Here is a 23,765-nt window from a genome sequence, read left to right as displayed (position 1 = left end):
GGCGTCCAGGTTTCGCACTGCTGGCGCCCAAGTTGCAAAACAACCGTTTTTCCCGTAGCATTCAACTCGGGTCTCAATCCACCCTACATGGCTTCACAATCTGCCATTGCGCCCTCGGCGCCAGAGCAACCGACGACCCATGTTAACTCAAAGACAATCATATGTCTTGTGGTTGGTCTACCCTCTACCCTCTACCCGCAGCGATCAGCTTCAGACTGACCATACCTCCATCTAGGCCATCAATGTCATCTACATGGCACAGTTCATCTCTCTCATCGGGGCAGGCTTCTTGGCACAGTCAATGGCCCAAGTCGTCGGTGGTACAAACAAGACCGTCTGGTACTCCTCTTGCATCGCCATCATGACAGTTGCTCTGAACCCGCCCATCAGCCAGGCCGCTGACTACTGGGGCCGGAAACCTATCCTCATCGGCTTCTCTCTTACCGGTGTGGTCGGATCCATAATTGTGTCCCGGGCCCAGAACTCTAGCACTATCATCGCCGGCTTTGCCATTCTCGGCCTCAACTTTGGATGCCAGTCAGTTATCCTGGCTGTTTTGTCGGAAGTTCTGCCCCGACAATACCGGCCCATGGGTCAAGCGTCTGCCATGGCATCAGCCAGCCTGGGAGCAATTATTGGGTTATTAATGGGTGGAGGAATGCTCCAACACGGCAACCTCACCCACTACCGTATATACTGGTATATTGAGACTGGTCTCTACGCAATCGCGATCATAGGGTGTCTTATCGGCTACAATCCTCCCCCCCGAGAACTTCAAATATCCCTCAGCACGTCTGAAAAGCTCAAACGTCTGGACTGGGTTGGATACTTCCTTTTTGCCCCGGGGCTCGCCCTATTTTCCATGGCGCTGTCGTGGTCCAAAAACCCATATTCCTGGAGCAGTGCGAACATCCTTGGTCCATTCATTATCGGCGTCGTCGCCATGATTCTCTTCGCCGTTTACGAGTGGCGCTTCAAGAAGGATGGTATACTTCACCATGACCTCTGGGATAATAGGAACTTCGCCGTCTCCCTTCTTGTCATTTTCGTCGAAGGCCTTGCCTTCTTCTCGGCCAACTCCTACTTCGCCTTTGAAATTATGCTTATTTATGACGTGAACATTCTCTCAGCTGGTGCCAACTTTACCATCATGTTTTGTACAGGTCTGGTTCTCGCCCCAGTGTTCGGGCTGTGGTCGTCGAAGCGCAAGACAATTCGGCCGCCCCTCATTCTGGGTGGTGTTTTCCTTCTGTTGTTCTTTATTGTTCTGGCAACGGTCAAGATAGACACTCCCCGCTATGCCTTTTACATATTCCCACTTCTGTCCGGCATTGGTCTCGTTTCTATTGTGCCACTCTCAATGGTCTCTGCTCAGTTAACGGCTTCCCCAGAGTTAATCACCTTAGCATCGGCGTTGATGACTGCAGTCAGGAGTTTGGGAGGTGCAGTTGGCCTAGCCATCAACAATGCCGTTCTGAACGACACCTTGGGTAAGGAGCTACCTAAGAAAGTCGGTGCGGCGGCTCTCTCACTGGGACTGCCCTCCTCATCTTTGCCTGAACTGATCAACGCTCTGGCTACGCAAAACAAGAACGCTGTCGCCGCGGTGCCAGGGGTCACCCCAGAGATTGCTCAGGCGGCAGTGGTAGCGATGAAAGAGGCGTACTTGTCCGCCTTTAGAAACGCCTGGATTATTTCAGCATCGTTTTGTGCTGTCTTAGTGATATGTGAGTCTTCCAATGTCCCATATCAAAATACATACTTATCAGCCACAGCATCTTGTTTCATAAAGGAACAGGGAGCTGACTTTGATTCCCGCATCGATGCCCCCATGGATGCTGGATTATACAATGTACAAGGCCATACAGATATGGAAAAGTCAGTCGACAGTCATGGCCCCAAAGAGACGAGCGTGAAGCACGAAGAACACGTTCCATCTTAGCCGATAGCCATGACCAAGTTTGAGCGGAAAGGTGCTTTGAGTCGGTCAAAGTTTGAGTGTTTACTGACCCGGCTTATCTGCATACTTGTACTTGATTGTATGGTTTTTGTTCAAGATTGCTCTCTTGAAAGGAGTCCACGCCACAGACGAAGCTGGGTATCTCTTCGTTACTCTACTATGGCCGGGATATGAAGAAAATCGGATATAACCCGTGGTGTACAGCTCGGCAATCACACAACAAAAGAATCTTAACTGTCTACAAGACCATTATCACAACAACAGCAAGGTACCTGAGAACGGTTGATCGTGCGGCTGTCGTTTAAACGTAGCCTGTGGCATGTGACAATCAAGCCTAATGGGGTATTGACTGACATGTTTGCTGTTGATAGTTTGGAAAAATAAGTCTATTATTATTTTTACCAAAAAAGTAATGATATGCAAGACTAATACGGACAAAAGCGATTGAACAAGTCTGCCGCATGCCATATTAGGCTACGCATGTTGTAGTTCGTCAGCATACCCGCCACTTCTTAACCCCTGTAACTGTACATAGTTCAACTGCTCATTGTTCTCAAAGACGTAATCGAGCGAGTCTCGTGAATTCCACTCATTTCGGCCATCAAAGTCTAAGAACTTGGACAATTCTCTACTAGATATACTGGCGAGCTCGACCATTCCAGGCACTATATGCCCTAACTCTGCCCCGGGTTGCGTGAGCTTTTTTAGTCCTGGAATAGGGGTGGGGTTGTTGTCTTCGCTACCCCTATTATCCTCTCCCATTTTCTCACCGGTGATCCCTAGTATTAAGCCAGACCGGCTAACGTTAGGGGTATTGGAGGACCTAGGGTGTGCCCAAGGAGGGAAGTATAGAGCAAAGCGCTTTTCGAACGAGATCTCTGCCGAAGGACGGTCGCCATGGATCAACATTCCTCTTAGATCTATCAATTTTAGGCCTTAGTATACCCCCTCACCAATCTGCGGGAAGCGAAGATACCTAATAAAACAGAAGCAAGCTTCCAGACTGAAGCATACTGTAATAACACCAGCCTCACCATGTCGGTGCTGTGGGACAGCGTACCTGGGGCCAGCACTGTTTCTTCTGAGGGGTATGCCAGGTCTGATAGCAAGCAGCATGCAAGAAACGGGTGGCTCAAACGGATGTACTCGGGTTGCCATTGGTATAAGATTCGAGACAAGTGTCGTGAGAAGCTCAGCATCTCGGGGCGTTGAGTTGCGAAACTGGCCCGTATCGTAGCGCGGCCACACGCAACTAACAGGTGCATGCCAATCACCCAGTTGTGCTTTGCAGCGTCGTCGGAGTGACCAGAGAGATCGAGGCTTTCCAGGCTGAATCTCTGCGAAATGACGAGAGAGTAGCATGTGATGGCATCAATGAGCTCGTCCTTATCGCGCGTACAAATGTGTCGACTGGCAGCGAATTCGCTCGCAATGGTCATGAGGAAATTGGCAACGAGGTACCATGCTCGATCGCCTTGGTTCGGCGAATCGAGTAGTATCTCCCATACTGCAGACGGCCTTGGATCAATAATGGGAGACTTGACCGGGTTGTCGGCGAACCAGGCTGCGTCATTAACAGGCAGCCGTACGGCTATCATTGAGCGGTTGATAGAGCATGGACGTCTCGACATGACGGAGCCAAACGTATCAACTTCCCAAACCAGCCAAAACGCTCGTCGTTGTTCCTCTAAAATGGACCATTCTGTTGGCTTCCGGCAGTCGTCTTGCTGCTCGTCCATGTTGCACAAATTCAAATCGTAGGCAAGACGAACGCAGTCACCAGCAAGGATCCAGGCGCGATGGGAAGGCCCGGAAGTGTACTGATAGAAGGCGAGCAAGATACAGCCTTGAAGGTACCCAAGCATTGGGCTCTGTTCGGACGTACGAGCCATCTCGTAATACTTGTTTGCGTCGTCTGCGAATCGCTGTCCCCGGTCTGGTGCTGGAATGTCCTGGAAATAAGGGTTTGACGAGTGTCGGGCAGCGAGGGCAAACATGCCGCAAAGTAGGAGTGACTCAGTGTTTGAAAAGGATGGTGCGCTTCGTTTATCGAAAACGCAATTCTTCACATAATGATCGAAGAACCGCGGTTGGTGGAGAAGCGGAAGCCAGCCTTGGATCTTGTCAAAAAACAGATGAACAAGCTCAGTAAGGACGTTTTCCGGAACGGCCAACCACCACCCACAACCCGCGTCTACGTCTCCGTCACCATCTCTCAAGGAGTGAAGGGGTGAGGCCCGGGAGACCCAGTCGTCAGTGATGTGATTACTCAAGGCACTAGTTGGGGTTCTCGTCAAGAAAACGGCTTCGTCGGCGTTGTCTTCCCGCGCCTGTTGAGCTCGCTCCCTATGATTGAGCGAGGTCAATGTACGAAATTCACTGTCGCTGGAACCAACAGTCGAATGGTCCATCCCAGACAGCCGCCACGCCAGCATGTCAACATCCTGTCTATCGCCGAGTCGTGACTCGAGCAAGTCAACGAGGCGTTCTGGCGTAAGCATTAATGTTGAAGATCCTTAAGCATGTGTCAGGGGCGCTAAGGCATTACCAAGCTTCCCTGAATCAACTCTGGGTTTATTCTGGCGAGTGGCTGATAGCCGACGCACGTCGGGTGTCTTTCTTCTGGTGGGAAAGGTGCAGGATCCGCCAGTCCTCTCGCAAAGCCCGCAAGTGGGCTGCCTCATATCGCCTAATTAGATAAGCTGGTTAGTACGATCGTGCATGGGTGATGGCGGCATACAGTTTATAGAGGCTCACATTTTGTCTTCTTTCTGTAGGAAGAGAAAGAATATACGTCAGTATTGGGGGCATCACACAGAATCACACAGATCAGCACATGCCGTCTACATTCGAAACAGGCGCGATGGCCCTTCCATGTCTCGCGTGGAGTCGTACGGGCCGGGTTATCTTGTGCGGGGTGCAGTTGTGGAGTGAAGGTCTTGTCCAGGGCGGCTTCGACGCAGTCCATCAGTAAATGGACCGGGGTTGAACGTAATGGACGTAATTTGACCGTAGGGAAGGGGATGAAGATGGGGAAGATGTGAGTGAAGGTGAAGGGAGTAGTTGAGGGTGAGTGTCCACCTCCCTCCCTTCTCTTTTCCCTTTTCCCTTTTCCAATCCTCGCAACCCCATATTGACCAAACTTGGCGCCCTTTGTGGGGTTGAACTCAGCCATTTCACATTTCATAGTGTTCAGGCAGATACGGTACATACAGTACGGAGTAGGCCGAGACTCTTTCTCAGCCACCGCCCCCGCCCCCGCGCCTGATTGCTGGGGAAAGGCAGCGAGGAAGAAAGGTTATTCCCCGGATGTATGCCCAATTATTAAATGCCACAAATTGAAGTTCAATTTCCGCACCAATGAATGTCGTCGCAGTGGGCACGGCAAGCCACGGCATTCGTCTACACACCGGATAGAGTGCATGTTTCGGCGCTTCGGAAAGACTCCAGCTGCCGTGTTGATGTTTAGTCAGCGGCTTTAGAGACAGGAAACCAGCTCGTGGGAGAGAAGACACGAGGGGGTCTGGTACACCTCGTGTTGTAATTGTAAGGTTCATAATGAGCCCAGCAAGCGCAGTTCGGGCGGTGGCAGCATGAAAAAGAACTCGTGGTTCTTTGTAGTGGCTAACATTCCGATTGCTTGAACTAACCAGGTGGGTTGGTTTTAGTGCATACGAGACCTATTGTGACAGCGAGATATGCACTCGGCCATCAGATTGTCAGATGCCGGACACCGTGCTGTCGCCCCAGGTTCAACCACAAGATTCGAACCCTTTTTAGCAAGAACCACCCCTCATAGACCCGCAACCAGTTTATTTTACATGGATTACCATAATGGACTGGTTCCCGTCCTCTTCGCCTTCTCTAGAACCCCAATAGCTACAGTGTCTATGGTAACGTCTTCGAGGCGTGTAGCCTTGTTCGTGCGCCTGCCCAGAACTTAATAGTCTAACAGCGATATCGCTGTGTATAAGATATATATGAAAGAAAAGCATAACCTGAATCTGGCGAATAAAACCGCGGATACGTACAATTTAATCGTTTCTATACCCATCGACAGCTGTCGAGATAGAACTCGTAAGCCCTGTGAGGTCTGAATGGAAGACCGGAGGAAAATTCTCTCCGGGTAGTACGTGTGCCTGCTCTTGGACGTATCTGGCTGTCTGGACATATCCCCTGTCATTCAAGGCGCTAATCTTGATATCTCTGAAAAACCTTCTGAGCCTCATCAAGCTCCCTGTTCAACACCTCACGGTGCTTTTCCGAGCGCAACGACATAACCATCGGGAATGGCTTCGGCGCAATCAGAAATCCATCTGTCCACTGCGTTGCTATGTCAACATTAACCTCTTCGCCTTGCAGCTGGCGTCCCGTGCTGGGATCCGTTCCGGCGCGAATATCGAAGGCCCAGAGGATTTTCGCCACGTTAATATGCTGTGATGCATTAGATACATTTTCCTTGATTTCTACGATAGTAGTACAGGATAGAATGGAATGAGAGAATTTGTTACCTACCAGGGAATTTTCAGCAAGATGGGAGCCAGGACAAATCCGTCTACCTGCTCCAAACCCGTATGTCTTCCGGATGCCATCCGTCACTTCCTCGATATCAGGTTTGAAGCCTAGAGGATTGTCCTCGTAGCGCTCTGGGATGAAGCTTTCTGGGCAGTCGTAGAGCTCCGGATCATGGTGGATTGCCCTAGATGCGTTGGTCAGCCTGCTGAGGTGCAAGGCACATGAACAGTTCATTGCATACCATGCATTAGCCACAAATGTGGTGCCTGTAGGAAATTTGTACCCTTTGTATTCGTCATCTGTAATCATTAGCAGTTAACTGAAGTCTCTAGGGAACGAAGATGTACCTTGGATCAGCACATGTGGAATACCGCCTGCTGCAACCGGCCTCCAGCGAAGGACCTGCGAGAATCCATGTCAGTGGACGAGTCTTTCACAGCAAAAAGCAAGGAAAGCCTACTTCAGAAACACAGTGTTTCACATAAGGTAACTGTGCGAGAAGCTCAAATGTAGGGGATTCTTTCGTCCCGCATACACGGTCAACCTCTTCCTGGGCCTTTCGGAACACCTTAGGATACTTGACCATGGCCAGTAAAAACGAAAGTAGCGTAGACGCGGTAGTGTCCGAACCACCTTCCATCAGCACACCACCAATATATGCAATATGCTCGTCGTCCAATTCGTACTTCGCTTTCTCGTCTAGCAATTGGCTTATAAACCAGTTCACCTTGATCCCTCGTTCCCGCCGAATCTTGACCTCCTGCAGCAGCTCAAAGTAAAGCTGTCGCTGCTCAGCTCGAATTCGGCGGGCCCAACGGCGCCAGGGGGATACGAAGTCAGGCAGACGTTTGAGGAAGGGAAATACGTCAACGGGGGGCGTTGCCCCTGTCTCCAGGATGGCGGTGAATTGGTCCTGGACATGGTAAAGGCGCGTGATATTGGGGTGGTTGAACTCGGGCCCGCGGATACCAAAAACTGAAGACAGGATCACCGCGGTGGAGTACCTCCTAATATGGTCGTAGTAACGTTCAGGAGATTGTGCGAGTTGATACACGGTCAACGTAGACTCAGCGTCCTGCAATGGTGCGAGAGCGCGCACCGCCGTGATGCTGAGAATGGCTTGATATATTTTCCTCTGATTCCGCCATGCTTGTCCATACGGCATGAGGAGTAAGTGCACATCATCGCGTGTAATGAGTTCGCTCCCTATGTGATTTGGAGGCCGGCTGGAATATATTGCGCCTCGTTTGTCGAATAATCTATAAGCAATCGTCAGTCGGCATTCCCAGTGTAGAACAAACTGTGGATTTATTCACTCTCTGACATCTTTTGCCGTGTTTAGGATAACAAGGTCTGCAGGCCCGGTCTTTAGTGAGATAATGGGGCCATACAATCGTGACCACTCCTGGAATCTGCATTAAATCAGCGGTGCACCATGAAAGATGATTCGCGCCGCGTCCATATATACTTCAAGAATGCCTTCTGGGCTGGTAATTGGTGTAAGTTGCCTTTACCGCTCGTTAATATGGACTACCACATATTCAGGATGGGTTGTTCACCTAGGAATGGTAGTGTTGGGGGTCCAGGAGGAAGCGATGGGGAGCGGCGGGCAGAGCGAGCAAGTTGCACGAGTTTCCAAGCCACCCAACCACAAAATAAGAGAGGGAAGAGAATAAGCGTAGTTTCTTTCGCCATAATCATAGCTCAAAATGACCAGTGACAGGAAGCGGGCATTGTGAGTACCTGCACTGGGAGTGTTCGGACTCAAATAGCCGCTGTCATTACTGGGCATGCTCCGCCCCCACAAAGTACGGAATCGGCGGGGTGAGGCCGGTACATCGTCCACATGCAGATTATTAGCACTGCAACGGCTGGGGTAGTTCGACGTCATAGCCCTCAATGATGTACTGGCTCGCACTGGGATCTAAGATTCCTCTCCTACATGGTATCCACCAAGGATGAGGCATAATGTCAGTTACGTACCAATTACAGGCTGCAGAGTAGCTTGAATGTCTGCAACTATCTACCTAGGTAACACCTAACCCATCTGCGTACGTACACCAACCCCCGCACCCCGCATTGAAAGATAAGCTTAATAACACATTTTGTCCGCTTCCTCTTATATTCACTTAGGGGCTGGGTAGCGTAGCCTTGAGGAAGACGGTGTTTAGATTGCCGTGCTAGTCCTTAGACTTCTCCACGACCCAATTGGACCCGGACCCAACCTAACCCAACCCAGCTTTGGGTTGGGTTTTGGGGCCAAACCTTGGACCTAAGTTGGGTAACAAACACTACAAATATGCTAAGTTTTTTGATACAGTACGTTTGTAGCATATTTTGCAATCTTATATGTATGGAAATTTGTATTTATCTAGAATATTTATTAAAATTAATATATAAATTAAATAAATTATAGTAAATATAATAGCTTATTAGAGTTTGAGAATCTAAATAAATTATATTAGGGTTATAAAAACATAGTGGGGCTACTACCGTCAGCAGGCCTGATCCACAAAAGCCAACTGAATTGCATCAGTCCCCACAAATCTCAGGAAGAAAAAAAAATCACCTTCTGAGCTTCAATTGCTATAGGACACTCTCTATATTACTGGAGCTTATCTATGCTTCCGGACAAAGTCCAGCAAGCGCGTGTATCTAATCCTTTTGCTCGTCCGCCCAGTAGTGCCAACCCGGGTCCTGATGGTCAAATTACTTGAGACTGGAAGCTAGGCAGAGCTAGCTTGAAGCTCATCTGAGAGATAGCAAAAGCCACGATCTAGCCTATTATTGCCTAAAGAGTACAAGTGCCGGGAGGGCTTTTAAATCGTGTTGCTGCATTACATGGACCACTTATGTCTTTGAGGTTTTAGGCTCCTACTCCTATCGCACAGGAATGTCGTACTTCATTGCAGACATGAACAGGATTAAAATGAACATTCGGACAGGAAAGGATCCCATCTCAATGCAAGTTTTCAACAAGGCGCTTAAGAGTATAGCTGCCGGCGTCACCCTTGACACCAATGAGGATCCAGCCAAAAATATCATTGGCATTGTGCAGAGAGTGAGTTCTTTTGAGATTTTTCGGACATAAATATTTGTCAGGGTGCGAATTGGCGCAAAACAGTCCGTTGGCGTTTTTAATTATTTGAACTATCCCGAGCTTCGTCCTCATTTTGATGCAGCACGGGCTGCCTTGCAAAAGGAATTTGAATATGCCGACAAATATATGCCGGAGCTGAAGGGTATCCTCGCCATTTGGAAGGAGTTTGAGCCTGCTTTCTATGACCAAATCGTGAAGCATTCACAGAATTTCCTTAAGACCAGAATCGGCTTGGTTCACCAGAAGTTTCCTTTAGGTGGCATCTCGGATGATATCGTCTCAAAGGTGGTCTATGAAGCAGAACAGCTGAAAAAGGCTGTCGACCAGATCGCATTCAAATTGTGAGGTCTCGGAATTAAAAAATTGGAAGTGTACCGGGGTTCAACTGGGGCTCAACTTTTCTTGGTATTTTGGTAGTGTTTCAAGGCCATACACTAATCCCGATCGACCACATCCTTGATTGCGCGGGCTACATATGCCACGTTTTTTCCATTCAATCCGCTCAAGCTCATTCGCCCATTCTCCAACATGTAGACATGATGAACATCTTTCAGTCGGCGGACCTGGGTCTTCGACAAACCGGTATAACTGAACATTCCAATTTGGCGCTCGATGTGATCCCAGTTACCTTGCGCACCGATATTCTCCAATTCTAACTTTAATGACATCCTCACCCGCTGGATTCGCGACGCCATGGTTTTCACATCTTCTTCCCACTTCGAGCGAAGCTCCGGGTCTGTCAGGATAATGTGCACACAACGCTCGCCAAAAAGAGAAGGGCAGGATATCTCCGCTCGAATCAGTCGAACTAGGTGTGTATATGCACCCCGAGGTGAAACGGAAGGCGGGGTGACAAGATGTAATGCTCCGATTCGCTCACCGTACAGTCCAAAATTCTTCGAAAAAGACTGGCAGACAATCATGCCTGACGGGGTGGCCGATATTGGTAAGGAGGCGCCTTCGAAAAATCTCGAGTAGAAGTATCGAATAGCCCAGGCGTCAGCATCCAGATCGCCTGACGCAAAACCTTGATATGCACTATCAAAAACCACAAAGAGACGTTTTTTTGCAACAATGTCCGCGATTTTCTCCCATTGCGTATGTGTCGGGTCAATGCCTGTTGGGTTATGGGCACAAGCGTGTAAGATCACGACGTCGTTCTCTTCTGCGGAGTTTTCTAGCTCGGCGATCATGCCGTCGAAGTTGAGTGACCGCGTTAAGGGGTCATAATAGGGATAAAGCTTGCGCTTGATATCCGGCCCAGCAGTCTCCCAGATAAGATGATGATTGTCCCAAGTGGGATCGGAGATAAATACATGTTTGGGGCGCAGATAGCGAGCACAGAATAGCGCAGCAAGGTGGTTCGCGCCTGTTCCAGCGACTGTTTGTACGCTGGTTATATTTTCGTTCTGGGCCAATTGAGGACTGAAAAGCAAGTTTCGAGCCTCTTTGGTGAATTCAGCGGCTCCTGGTATTGGAAGATATTCGTGATTGAGATGTTGCCTGTGCAGGAACTCCTCTGCCTGTAATAATACTGTTAGATGGCGCCCAGCAAATTTTATTGGCTATACCTACACTTCGAACACTGGGCAAAATCCAAGGCTGGCATTCTTCATCGCGGTAGACCCCTTGGCCAAGATTGACCTTTTTCGGGAATGTATCGAGATTGTAGGCCTCCGTCAACGCAAATGACTCGGCCAACGGAAGGACTGGTAGATCGCTGAGAATTGACGAATGAGTCATTTCAAAAAAAAAAAAGAAGAAAAAGTCAACGTTTTGTGATTTTGAATTTCCGAAGACAAAAAAAGAGTGGTATAGAGAAATAATTTATCCCAATCGAGGGGGTTGAATCTTATCTCATCTCGGCAAGATGCTCCTGTTGCCGACTTCATATATCGGCAACGCGTGGACCTTCCGGCATACGCCTTTTACTCATATCATCCATGAAGACAGTGCTCCACAATCCGCTTGTACACCTGAACACTCTCAATAAGCTCCCCAATTCCGATACTCTCGTTATCTCCGTGAGCAACCAAGATAGAACCCGGTCCATAGAGGTACTTCTTATGTTCTCCCTTCAACCGCGGAGCGTCAGTCCCGAATGCGACAGGCATCGTGCCCATACCCGGTACGTCGTGATCTAAGTACAGCTCTGGGTACATGAATTTCTTATTCAGGCGGACATATTCATGCTCTGAAACGATAGCTTCCACCAATCGCTCAATCCCGGGCAAGTCGCTTGCAACTCGAACCGCACATAGAGCCGTGCATTCCGCCGCAAGGATATTGTATCCGACGCCCCCTGTGATTTGACCACAATGAAAGGTGGAAGGTCCAATTATGTCTGATGATGGGTACGTTGTTCGCTCAAGCGCTGCCAGAACAGCGGTCATTACGGAGATTGCGCTCCGCCCTCGCTGCGGATAGCCTGAGTGCGCTGGAACTCCCTCACTTGTGAGCTCGAAAACGTAATGCCCTTTATGTCCCACTGCGAGTTTTCCTTCCGTCGGCTCGCCAAATATGACAGCCTCCCATGACAGGTTCATTGAGTTGGCCGCGATCATTCCCGGTCCACCCTTTTCCTCTCCCACGACGAAAAGGAGTGATACATCACTAGGCTGGATACGGTCTTCAACACGTAGCTCTTCCAGTGCAATAATTTGAGCGGCCAATGGGCCCTTATCATCGCATGAGCCCCGTCCGTAAATTGTATTTGGCGTCAATCTCATAGGGATGTGCGGAGGAACGGTGTCCATGTGAGATGTGAGACAAATTCGTGTTTTGCGCGATGAGCCTAAGTAGGCGTAGACATTGCAACGGCGACTATCCGGACTGATTGGAATACGTTCAACCGTATAGCCTAAGCCCTGGAGATGCTGTTCAAGAAACAAACCGATGTCGTGTTCCTCGTTGCTGATAGATGGGATTTGCATGAGCTGCCCAAGCAGAGTGACAACCGCAGAAGCCATCATGGAATTCGATATAGTTCATACGTGGAAGGTGATATTAGCCAAGGCGAATATTATATGTGCATAGATTGGACAATCCACATAGACTCTTGAGCACTTGAGTGCTTTGATTAATCGGGCTGATCAAGTTAAGCCGGCGACTCCAGTAATCCGGCAGGCTCAGACATCAATCGGGTCAAATAAACGCATTTGGAGATATGATAAGCCTACGCCTAAGATAGATCAGGCCGGGTACATTGCCCGAGTTCGGCGTTCCTACCGAGAGATCGAGATTACCTTCGGATGGGCCACCGATATCTTGAGATAGTCTTATCAAGTTCGAATATTCATGAGTAACGAAAATTTATCACCTGTCACGGGTAGAAGAAGGACTGAAAATAATACCCTTCTTGAAGTTGACAAAATCAGGCCGGACCAAACAAAAACTCATCTCCTAGCTCGCACGCCAGGTCTCTTAAAGAGTCATCGTGGGGGATCATTCCGTCTGGCCATACAAAGGTTTTATCTGCCAGAAATCTATCTATAAGAGGATGATCTAGGGGAACTCCGTCCGCAAAGCCTAGGGCCGATCCATCGGCATCGTGAACCAGTTGTTCCTGTGGCGTTGTGCTTCCATTGGGAACGGCGGATACACGGGAGCTTGCTTCGTTGCCTTCTCTCATCTTACCAATACTTGCTCGGGTACGTTGTAGGATCTCATAGTAGTCAAAGCTAGGAAGATTGCCATCTTCCTTCATAGCTCGGAGTATAGTGAAAGCATATGAGACGGCATCTGACATGCCCACGTTTGGATCCATGACTGCAGACATGACCAAGATGAGAGTGGAGGAGAAGAGATAGTGCGCATCAAAGTATCCAAATGACGCTAGAGATCCTTCAACAAACAGCTTTGATAGGATGGAATTCGATGCCCGTGCGGCCTGCACACAGCTTTCCGCCAGGGCGAGGGTAGTAGGGGAAAAGACCCTGGGCGGGGCTTCGGCAGATGTAGCGCTCAGTGAAAAGCGATTCTTGAAAAGATATAATAGAATCGGACGGGTTGTCGAAATCACACATTGATTATAATGAAGATGAAGACTGGAAATGTGTCGAGGCAGATGCTCTTGGCGTAGTTGTAGCATTGATGGGAGTTCTTCATTCCATTTTCGCAGACTCAGAAGAATTCGATGCACCCTTTGTACAAAGGTTTCTGTAGATCTTTGTGCGAGGCAATATATGTCATTAACTAGAATGAAGCTCATTAGTGATGCGGACGACGGCCTGAAGTGGAAAGGCATCTTTACGGATTTGCCCTGTGATTCTCGCCAGCTTAACGTTCGCGACTAGGTGGCTGGGATCTGTAAATTCCTCCAACTCGGCTGGAATAAGGCCTTCATTTGTTGGAAGCTCCACATCAATCACAGCATCACTTATAAGCAAAGGGTATCCGAGGTTGGAGCTGCATAGTCGGTCGAGCGTGTAAAGTGTCCACCAGACGCGCTTTCGGTGTTCACGATCCACCGGGCATAGCTTGGTATCTGTGGGCAGACTTTGATGAAGGCCCAGTCCAAGGGCCATTCTCAGAGCAATACCACTATAGGTGTACGCTGTTTTGACGCGTCCTAGAGCGTTTGAATAAAAGCACTATGTTTACCTTCAGCAAAGCCGCCAATTTTTGGAGCGCGGAGAACCTTGGAATGTATCGACTTACAAAAAGAACCATGACTTCTACCTGTTCCACTGAAGGGGTTTCATATAGATCTTGCAATAGACCAACGGCACGCAGGAAGTAGTCTGTTCCCGGTACGCGTTGATCGGCCGTCCTTCGTTTTCGGTTCGAGTACATTTCACCCAGCGCTAGCAGTACAAAAAATTTGCACATCCATGCAGGGTTCCTGGGGATCTCTCCGGCACACGTTCGGTCCAGCGTGTCGAAAAAGGTTTTCTTCAGAATCAAATGGTAGTCGGTACCTATGAATCGAATGGCAACCTCCACCAATAAGCGAGCTTGTATTCGGTCAGGCAACACCACCTCTGGGCGCATTAGCCGATGAAAAATATCGTGTTGGAAATATGTCGGAGATGCCCACGGTGAGAGATCGGCATCTTTATCGACGCATTGGAGCAAGGTGTCCCCAAAGGCAACGCAGGAAGCCTCACCGATAAAGATGGGCTGTGAGGATGATCTGGCGGCAACGAACCCAGTGGGCGATTCAAGAAGAGGATTAGAGACATCAATATCTGGGGTCTGAGTGGAGGGCTGAACTGGATCTTGAGTAAGACAGCTTGTCTCATCTAGCGCAGATGAAGCTCTCGACCGCTGCTTTTGGGCTCTCAAAGCTTTGACTTCTCCCTCTAGCTTTTTGATGTATCTAGGATCTCGATTTCATTAGCTTCGAGGCGTATTCGGAAGACATTGAATTGATAGCGTACGTCTCGGACACCGATATCTTTCGGTCACGTGTAGGAAACTCGCATTGATCGCGATTTTGTGATATGCAGCATGATTGACAGGGTTGAGTGCCCGAGCATTTGATCTTCTGTGAGTGACACCGTCGGCAACTATACCAAACCATAATTTGTCAGTCTAGGAAGAGATAGGATTCGGGGCCATCTCACGCTACATAGATGCGCCTTTGCCGCTTGACTGAGGGGCCGTGTCTGGATGCCATGAGAGTAGATGACACGATGATGAAATGGAGAAGCTGAAGGCTGTCGGAAACAAAAACGGAGCGTTATCTACGGGGAAATAGATAAGAGTGCGGAGTAACGACCCACACGTACCCACGCGTTCCTATTAAGGAAAGGAAATCATTTGTATTAAGCTAGCTTATATAGACAGAGAGAGAGAGAGAGAGAAAGAGAAAGAGAAAGGAACATCAAACAGGTAAGGAACAAGGCCCTATCGACCTAAGGCAGAAACTCTAACTAATCACAGAGAGTATCGGAAGAACACATCATAGTCGCCTTTCTCCGGTCTTCTTTCCAGTACCTCACCTGCTTCTTCAGCCCGGCGAATTCTTTCTGCTCTTCTTCTGTTCACTACCGTCATCCCCGTCATCAACGAAGCGACCATCACCAATGCCACCACCGCAAGCCCCAGGCTGATCGAAAGTCCCTTTATATACCGCGGAGCAGATTGCGTGGTGAATATCTGCCCGACAGCGACACCCGCAGTGTTTCCGAAGCAGAGTGTCATACCGACCATCGTGGCCCGTTTGAAGTGGCGAGCCGTGTTGTCTTGAAGCCACATGAGCGACAAACCGGTTGTGGGATAAATGCCGAGCGCGACAACTAGAAGAATTGAGTCCGAGAATGGCAAAAGGAGTCAAATGGGATTCTAAACTTACCAAAACACGCGAAGAATCGGACGTTCAGGTTCTCCACCGAAATGAGAATCGAGTAACCGATGATCAGACATAGCAGAGGCCCGGCGAGGAAGGGACCTCTGACATTGGCCCTGTCCGAACAATATGCAATCAGCAGGAACCACACCAGGCCAACCATGTAAATTGGGACTGTCATCAGATTTGCTCGTACGCCGGAGTGTCCCAACCCAGAAATGATTTTGGGTAGGAAAGTCGTGAATCCATAAAGGGAGACGTCCACGCTGAACTGGTAGATCCAAAATGCAAACCATTTAGGATCGGTTAGAGCACTTAGAGACTCAGCCCAACTGAATTCTTCATCCTGTCCCCAATGAGGATCATTGTCGTATCGGGCTTGAATCATGCTCTTTTCTTCAGCGCTTAGAAACCAGGCAGTGGTGGGATGTTTCGGGAACACGAAAAAGAAAAGTGGCACGAGAATCAAAGTCATGGCACCTTCAATGGCAAACAGCCAGCGCCAGCCTTCCCACCCGTTAGGTCCGTGGACCTGCGTGAGCCCGAAAGCGAGAAGCCCACCAAACGCACTCGAAAAGGCACTAAATGCAAAGATTAAAGCAGAGCGTTTTCCTCGTTCGCTCTTCTTGTATACTAGCGCAATGTATACGTTGATGCAGGGGATTAATCCAGCTTCGGAAAGGCCGATCAGTAGCCGACAGGCATAAAGCCCTTGCCAGTTTTGAATGAAGGCTGAGAAGGTTAACACCTGAACATAGAGCTTTGAAAGCCATCTACATACCCATTCCAAGAGTTGTAACCCCCCAGCAGAAGGCGCACGTTGATAACAATGGCTTAGGCCCGATGATCTTAAGGAGCACCGCAATCGGTCCCTCAAAGGGGACATAGGTAGCGTACCTGTTGGTAAAATATATCGTCGGCAATTATTCAAACATAGCGAGATCAAAGGGCCAAGGGCTCATACAGCAAAGTTGTAGCGGTTCCAAACTGATTCCCAACTAGGCCCAAGTCCTCTTGCAACCCAGCTGTATTCGCGTTACCGATATTGCTTCGGTCCAAGTTGGCCATCATGTAAAACAGGCCCAACATTCCAATCGCAAAAATCTATATTTGCATTAACAATGCAAGCACTTGAGCCTCGATGCACATATGTGCATATGATGCCATCTTACATCAAATTTCCTCATCATCCTTCTTTCTTTGACTGGATCAATGTAGATCTCGGCTGAACCGACGCTTATGCCGGGCTCGTGGATGTTGGCCGTGGGGGCATCTTTGATTGATTTCGTTTCCATTGGAGTGCTTTTAATGTTTGACAAGGTGAAAAGGGGCCTTGTGTTTGCCCCTGGAGGTAACAATGAAGTTGCGAATTCCGACAGATTATGCTTTGATATATAACGCCAGTTGTACGATAATAAGCGAGGACACTATGGATTCCAGGGCTCCTTGGCCCAAGGTCCAGCAGGCCGAGATTATGCTTATCGAGACCATACGGCAGCTTTCGTATTTACATACAACTTTAATTCAACTGATCACAAAGGTAAAGCCTATTGCTTATCTTGCTACGATCGGTTATATCGCAAGGTTGCCAGACCAATCGGCTTGCAGCTTCGAGCTCGACGGATCCAGTAACAAACCGACGCCGATCGTTTGCTGTTCTAACCCAAGCAGAAAAGAAATCGCCAGATTGACTGGGAGGAGCTTCGCATTTTACTTTTATTTTGAGAGACAAAAAAAGAAAATAAAAAACGCTTGAATGAACTGCCTTGAACAACACCGCGCAGCCGTCGGACTGTCCGTCATTACTTTGTTGGCTGCCTCGCTATGGGCCCTTTATCGCATTCAATCCGAGTCGGAGCTTCCACTAGACATTCCAGCACGGATAGCCAGTATTTTGAAAGATACACCATTAATTGATGGCCATAATGATTTGCCTTACCTCCTTCGGATCGAACTTCAGAATAAGATCAATAGCGACCGCTTCACATTCCGGCAAGGTGCGAACTCAAAGGAAATGTTGAAACATCACACGTTGGTGATTTACTGACGGATAAATTCTGTACTTAGGACTCGCTAGTCACACTGATCTCAAGCGCCTGCGACAAGGCCGGGTTGGAGGGCAGTTCTGGTCTGTGTTCATGGAATGCCCCGACACGAAGCATGTAGACGACCCAAGTCACATCGTACGCGATACCCTTGAGCAAATTGATGTCGCTCGGCGCTTTATAGAAGCAACACCCGAGCTGAAGTTTTGTCCCACGGCTGCTTTTGCCGTGGAAGCTTTCAAAGCAGGCAAAGTAGCATCTATGCTGGGTGCAGAAGGGTTACACCAAACCGGCTCCTCCATCGCAGTTATTCGCCAATTGTGGGATCTAGGAGTGCGTTATATCACAGTCACTCATAACAGCGACAATGCCTACGCGACTGCAGCTGCTACAGTGACTGCTCTGGGAATTGACTCCGATGCCGGACTGTCCTCATTCGGAGCGTTGGCTATCCATGAGATGAACCGGCTAGGTATGATGGTAGATTTATCCCATACGTCACATCAAACCATGAGACAAGTATTGGATATCACTCGATCGCCGGTGATTTTCAGTCATAGTACATGCTATGCCTTGGCAAAAAATTTCCGAAATGCCCCTGATGATGTTATCAAGCGGTTAAAGACAAACGGCGGGGTTTTGATGGTGATGTTTGTGAAGAGGTTCTTGAACGCAACTCACCCAGAAAGTGCCGATGTCGAGACCGTGGTCGATCATATAATGCACATCGTCGAGTTAGCAGGTTGGGATCATGTCGGGATTGGAGGTGATTTTGATGGGACAGTCACTCTGGCGAATGGTATTCACTCATTGGCGGATTACCCTAAATTAATCGAGGCTGTGATGCGAAGAGGAGCTACGGACAAGCAAATCAGGAAATTGATTGGCGAGAATATCCTGAGGTGAGTTTTCGATAAACCACAAGAACCGACTGATTTCAGTCGAAGCAATATGCAAAACATAGCGCTGACAGTAGGGGTAACCCAGAGTCTGGAGACGGAACGAGCAAAATGCAGAGAAATTTGCGAGCGAGAAGCCCATAGAAGATGTCTGGGAAGGCCGTAGTTGGTCGAGATGGAACAATCCTTTGCCGAATATGATCCCAGGGAACCCTGATCGGATACAGGCGCAGGACTATCCATAGGTGCTACTTGAAGCTACGCGGTTGCGCCGAGTCTGGTCAATGAACTCTCAGGATTTAGCTACACTCAGGACCATAGAATGGGCCACCGAAAGTTGGTTTAAAGAGCGAGTCATAGTGCCAGTGTACTCGTTTAACTGACTATGCCTACCACACGGTCAACTTCGAGTCCATTATTGGAAACAATGTTCTTGCAATGCAGTTTGATAGCCGAAACATCTCTCTTAATGCATGAAGTATAGTAATTTGATTGCGGGAACTATGAAGTCTACCGAAAGCTATATCATATCTATAATCTCAATACCCCCCTGCAAGTGCTGGGATTTGGTCATTTGCCTCGTGTCTCTCAGTTGCTCACGGCCGTCGCATTCCTCTCAGCCAAACTACCCTGCGTCCGGAGCAATGACGATCCAGGGGAAAACTTTTCATGAATCTTGAAAATATCCATGAACACCTCATCTTTCTTGTGTGGATCTCTTCCATAGCCACCACCTCCAGGTGTATGAACGATGATATGATCGCCAGCATTCATGGGTGCCGTTGCCTTGCCACCCAAGCTGATTGTTCTGCTTGTTCCATCGGGATACTTTCTCAGCCATAGGTTCACTCCACGCTGGCCTTCTTCACCCCCTGCCATGCCGTATGGAGGGATAACACGTCTCTCAGATAGAATGGAGACCTGCATAGGTAATCGAAACTCGATGTCGCGGATACACCCATCGCCACCAAGATGCCGACCGGCACCGCCACTTCCTTTACGGATAGAAAACTCGTGGAGAATGACCGGGTAGCGCCGTTCAAAGATTTCAGGATCGGAAATGCGGGTATTGGTTATATGTGTGTGCACGCCACTTTCACCATCCCAGTCCGCACCAGCACCGGATCCACCAGCGATGGTCTCATAGTATCCGAACCCTTTGACTACTTCGCCAGTGACTGGATCTGTGCCACCATAGCCAAATGTGAGATTGTTACATGTCCCTTGTGATGCGGCAGCTGCACGGAAGGCTTTGAAGATCAAATCGACAATGCGTTGTGATGTTTCCACATTTGATCCCACCGTCGCTGCTTTTAGCGAAGGCGATAGGAGTGTATTAGGTGGGCATATGAGCTTGATAGGCTTCAGACAGCCTTGGTTGAGAGGGATATCTGATGAGATCATCGATCGAAGACAGTACTATACGGTTTGGTTAGAACGACTTGCTCGTATTCAAAGCTTTAATGCGACGGATAAAAGTTTGCACTTACCATGATCCCAGAATACATTATTGCTGGTGGACAGTTCAAATTCCCGAAATGCTCAGGCCCAGTACCTGTGAAGTCGAATACTGCATCGCCCGTCTCTTGGTCTATCGTGATCTTCAATGCGAGAGGCGTCCCATCATCGATGTAATCGACAGCTTCCAGAGGTTGTCCTTCAAATCGCTGCGCGATGATCTTGAGCAACCCACGCGTAGACTGGCTGGCATTCTCCTGGATTGCTTTCATATAGAACTCAACTACTGGCCAAGTATATTCCTTGATCAAGGACTGAATCAAATGAATGCCCTTGTTATTTGATGCGATCGCAGCTTGAAGATCAGCAATATTGTCGCGCAGTGTGCGAGTGCCACTCGAACCCGGATATGAGGCTGGAATATCAACCAGGACCTCGAGAAGGCCCGGCTCATCAAAGACCCCTTCTTTCACAATCTTGAAAGACTCCACTGCCGCACCTTCCTGCCAAAGCTCTGTTGAATTAGGGGGCATGGAACCCGGCTGAATACCGCCAATATCTGCATGGTGCCCTCTGTTGGCGACGAAAAATAGGATTTTTGTCGGGTTTTTATCATCATCGAAGACGGGTGTAGTCACTGTCAGGTCTGGCAGATGTGTACCACCAGCGCTAGGGTGGTTACTGAGGATAACGTCGCCGGGTTTCAACTCTCCGGGTCCGTATCGGCGCGCTTGGTATGCGATGGCATAGCTCATAGAGCCTAGGTGCCCAGGAATGTGAGGGGCGTTTGCCACGAGACTGCCCTCACCAGAAAAGATGGCACACGAATAGTCCAATCGCTCCTTGATGTTCACCGAAATTGAGGTTTTTTGCATGGTCTGGCCCATTTGCTCGGCAACACTCATGAATCGATGTCCGAACACGCTGAGCTGGACAGGATCCACCGCATCGGTGCTGATCTCCGGCTTTTCTATTCCAGAGATCTCAATCACCACATGTTCAGGCAAGATGACAGCTTCACTAGCAGGATCCACAACGATTGTTTGGGTTTTGTCGATGACCATAGCCGGTCCGCTGATACGCGTACCAACGGATAGATCCTTCAGTGAATAAAGCCCGATATCAATCCAGCCAGTTTGCTCGAAATAGACCTTGATATTCCTCTCGGGAGCGACCGGGGTGGCAGGGGGCGAGTCTGCCAGTTTCTTCATTTCCGCGCAAACGCTAGAAAGGGCGACATCCATACCCTTTCCAATACTCCGAACGCGAACATCATCAATCAGAATCTCCCGAGGCTGCCTGAATCCGAATTCTTGTTGATGGCGAGCGGCGAAAGCATCACCAAACTCTTCAAATTTGACTGGTCGGGGTATCATCAAAGCTGTGTCACTGCCCTGGTACCTCATATTTAGGAATAACTCGTGGTAAATTTGCGGCTTTGAGAATCCTTGGGAAACAAGTCCTGCAACACCCGCACCTTTCAGTCTCTCAAACCTTTCTTGAAGTTTGGGGATATTATCAGCAGTGAAGGCAGCAGCTTCGGGCTCTTGGTTCTCAACCACCACATCCGCAAGAGCCATTCCGTAGGCAGATAGAATACTCGAGTATCTCGGGATCAGGGCTTGTCGGATACCGAGATCTCGCGCAATCGCAACCGCATGCTGACCACCGGCTCCACCAAAGCAGCATAGATTGTGTGCAGCGGTCTCAAACCCTCGGCCTTCACTCAATGTTCGAATAGGGCGAGTCATGGTTGCATTTGCGATTGAGAGGAAACCCACTGCAACCTCTTCTGCAGTCAGCTGAGACAGTCCATCTTTCTCTTCGTTGATGGTGGCCGCCAAGGAAGAAAACTTTTCCTTCACGATGGCTATATCTAGGGGTCGAGGGAAGTAGTCGGGGATGATTCGCCCAAGGAAGAGATTAGCATCGGTCACGGTCAAAGGACCCCCTCGCCCGTAGCATGCCGGGCCAGGATGAGCGCCTGCGCTATGAGGGCCGACTTTGAACAGGCCATTCTCCCAGAAGAGCATCGATCCACCCCCTGCAGCGACAGTGTTGATATCTAGCTGTGGCGTCTGGATAGTGACTTGTGCAATTGTGCTTTCGAATATATGTTCTAGGGCCCCAGCATACCGAGCGACATCGGTACTTGTACCACCCACTGCGTAGTGTTAGTAGTGGTTCAAATGCAGGATGGTTATCCTGGTATGTAAAAGTCAGAACTTACTGTCGAACGCCAATACCGGTGTCTTGTCTTCGGCATCATAGCACGTCCTGGACATACCAACCACACCACCAGCTGGCCCACTGAGCACTCCGCGCAAACCAGAAAAATTTGCGATAGATGTAAGTCCTCCATCAGATTGGTTGACAAACACCTTCTTGGCATGCTCATCTCTGAGTTCACCTTGGAACCCCTTCCGGAATCCCTCCAAGTACTTTTGAGTCACGGGTGAAAGATAGGCATCCGCAACGGCCGATTGACTGCGTGGTATCAACTTTGCCATTGTTTGCAGCTCCGAGGAAACGACCACTTTGAACCCAATCTCCCGAGCTACGGCAGCTACAGCAAGCTCGTGCTTTTGGAAGGTATACGAGTGCATCAGGGCCACAGCTACAGAGCGATAGCCCTGGTTCCAAAGCACGTAGAGGTCACTCCGAACGGCGTCCAGATCTGGCGTCTTTAATATCCGCACCGCTTCTCCTGTTAGACCCATGTGCAAATCTGAATCAGAATTGACATCAATGGGCTTAGGATCTGGGTCTTCTGAGAAACCTTCGATGGTGACTCGCTCATCGACTTCCACAACCGTCTCGTAGAGCTGGGCAAGACGTTGAACTGATAGATCGAAAATGTTGGGGCGAGCCTGGTTGCCGATTTTAAGTAGGTCGCGGAAACCCTTCGTAATCAACAGGGCGACTTGCTCGCCTTTTCGCTCAAGCAGGGCATTTGTAGCAACCGTGGTGCCCATCCGGATGGACTCAACGGGAGTCAGATCTAGAAGGGTCCCTCGAGGCACCGGAGAGCCACTTGCAATTTCCAGAATCTGTCGAATACATTCTGTGGGTGCGTCATCGTATTCATCGGGAGATTCGGATAGGACTTTGAAGATGACATCGGAGGCATGTCCTGGGATTTGAGCCCAGGCGTCGGTAAAAGTGCCCCCTCGGTCGATAGCAATTCGGATCCCAGCTTGCGTCATCTTGTGTTCGTATTATCAGGATGTAAAAGTCAGTAGTTCCAACAGCAGTTACGAGATGAACAGCCGCTGTTTATAACGGCCGAGTACCGACCAAGGGGCACGAAGATTGCGACTACTCCGCATTTCGAATCTCGGAATAAAAGCCGCCAGCCAGTGGCTTGCACTGCAAAAGCCCGTCAAGTGCACTGTGTAATCGTAGATCCACTCGGCTGGCGGAGGTGCGGGCCGGGACAGGGAGGATTCTCGACCGGCAAGTCCAGCACGAAGCCGGTCGACCCCACGCAGATTTG

General features: G+C 49.2%; 8 protein-coding genes across 8 annotated transcripts; 2 read left to right on the top strand and 6 right to left on the bottom strand.

Moving 5' to 3' along the window:
• Positions 1-2,434: 2,434 nt before the first annotated feature.
• PENARI_c014G01312 (uncharacterized protein) lies at positions 2,435-7,640 on the bottom strand (the record flags this gene model as incomplete). Its single annotated transcript, XM_022633411.1, has 9 exons — positions 2,435-2,880; positions 3,021-4,475; positions 4,567-4,649; positions 4,718-4,731; positions 6,176-6,394; positions 6,476-6,659; positions 6,717-6,774; positions 6,823-6,877; positions 7,011-7,640. 9 exons carry the CDS (start codon positions 7,638-7,640, stop codon positions 2,435-2,437), a joined length of 3,144 nt encoding a protein of 1,047 aa, XP_022486752.1.
• Positions 7,641-9,368: 1,728 nt separating this feature from the next.
• On the top strand, positions 9,369-9,920 carry PENARI_c014G00094 (uncharacterized protein; the record flags this gene model as incomplete). Its single annotated transcript, XM_022633391.1, has 2 exons — positions 9,369-9,536; positions 9,600-9,920. The coding sequence occupies 2 exons, from the start codon at positions 9,369-9,371 to the stop codon at positions 9,918-9,920; spliced, it is 489 nt and encodes a 162-aa protein (XP_022486556.1).
• An 89-nt stretch (positions 9,921-10,009) lies between these two features.
• Positions 10,010-11,318, bottom strand: PENARI_c014G06618 (uncharacterized protein; the record flags this gene model as incomplete). The annotated part of the gene is made up of 2 exons (XM_022633531.1): positions 10,010-11,098; positions 11,151-11,318. 2 exons carry the CDS (start codon positions 11,316-11,318, stop codon positions 10,010-10,012), a joined length of 1,257 nt encoding a protein of 418 aa, XP_022486645.1.
• A 194-nt stretch (positions 11,319-11,512) lies between these two features.
• PENARI_c014G02419 (M20 family metallopeptidase) lies at positions 11,513-12,544 on the bottom strand (the record flags this gene model as incomplete). Its single annotated transcript, XM_022633442.1, has 1 exon — positions 11,513-12,544. One exon carries the CDS (start codon positions 12,542-12,544, stop codon positions 11,513-11,515), a length of 1,032 nt encoding a protein of 343 aa, XP_022486585.1.
• Positions 12,545-12,948: 404 nt separating this feature from the next.
• PENARI_c014G11484 (uncharacterized protein) lies at positions 12,949-13,353 on the bottom strand (the record flags this gene model as incomplete). The annotated part of the gene is made up of 1 exon (XM_022633632.1): positions 12,949-13,353. One exon carries the CDS (start codon positions 13,351-13,353, stop codon positions 12,949-12,951), a length of 405 nt encoding a protein of 134 aa, XP_022486754.1.
• A 412-nt stretch (positions 13,354-13,765) lies between these two features.
• On the bottom strand, positions 13,766-16,935 carry PENARI_c014G04008 (MFS transporter; the record flags this gene model as incomplete). The annotated part of the gene is made up of 6 exons (XM_022633473.1): positions 13,766-14,167; positions 14,235-14,895; positions 15,652-15,817; positions 15,874-16,599; positions 16,649-16,764; positions 16,832-16,935. The coding sequence occupies 6 exons, from the start codon at positions 16,933-16,935 to the stop codon at positions 13,766-13,768; spliced, it is 2,175 nt and encodes a 724-aa protein (XP_022486508.1).
• Positions 16,936-17,623: 688 nt separating this feature from the next.
• On the top strand, positions 17,624-19,056 carry PENARI_c014G10784 (dipeptidase; the record flags this gene model as incomplete). Its single annotated transcript, XM_022633619.1, has 3 exons — positions 17,624-17,864; positions 17,935-18,814; positions 18,900-19,056. The coding sequence occupies 3 exons, from the start codon at positions 17,624-17,626 to the stop codon at positions 19,054-19,056; spliced, it is 1,278 nt and encodes a 425-aa protein (XP_022486622.1).
• Positions 19,057-19,399: 343 nt separating this feature from the next.
• On the bottom strand, positions 19,400-23,475 carry PENARI_c014G10106 (uncharacterized protein; the record flags this gene model as incomplete). The annotated part of the gene is made up of 3 exons (XM_022633603.1): positions 19,400-20,230; positions 20,302-22,433; positions 22,500-23,475. The coding sequence occupies 3 exons, from the start codon at positions 23,473-23,475 to the stop codon at positions 19,400-19,402; spliced, it is 3,939 nt and encodes a 1,312-aa protein (XP_022486726.1).
• Positions 23,476-23,765: the final 290 nt, after the last annotated feature.

This window comes from Penicillium arizonense (assembly GCF_001773325.1).
Source record: "Penicillium arizonense strain CBS 141311 chromosome Unknown PENARI_contig014, whole genome shotgun sequence".
NCBI lineage: Eukaryota > Fungi > Ascomycota > Eurotiomycetes > Eurotiales > Aspergillaceae > Penicillium > Penicillium arizonense.
The sequence above is the reverse complement of the archived record's forward strand: the minus strand, read 5'-3'. Positions and strand labels throughout refer to the sequence as shown.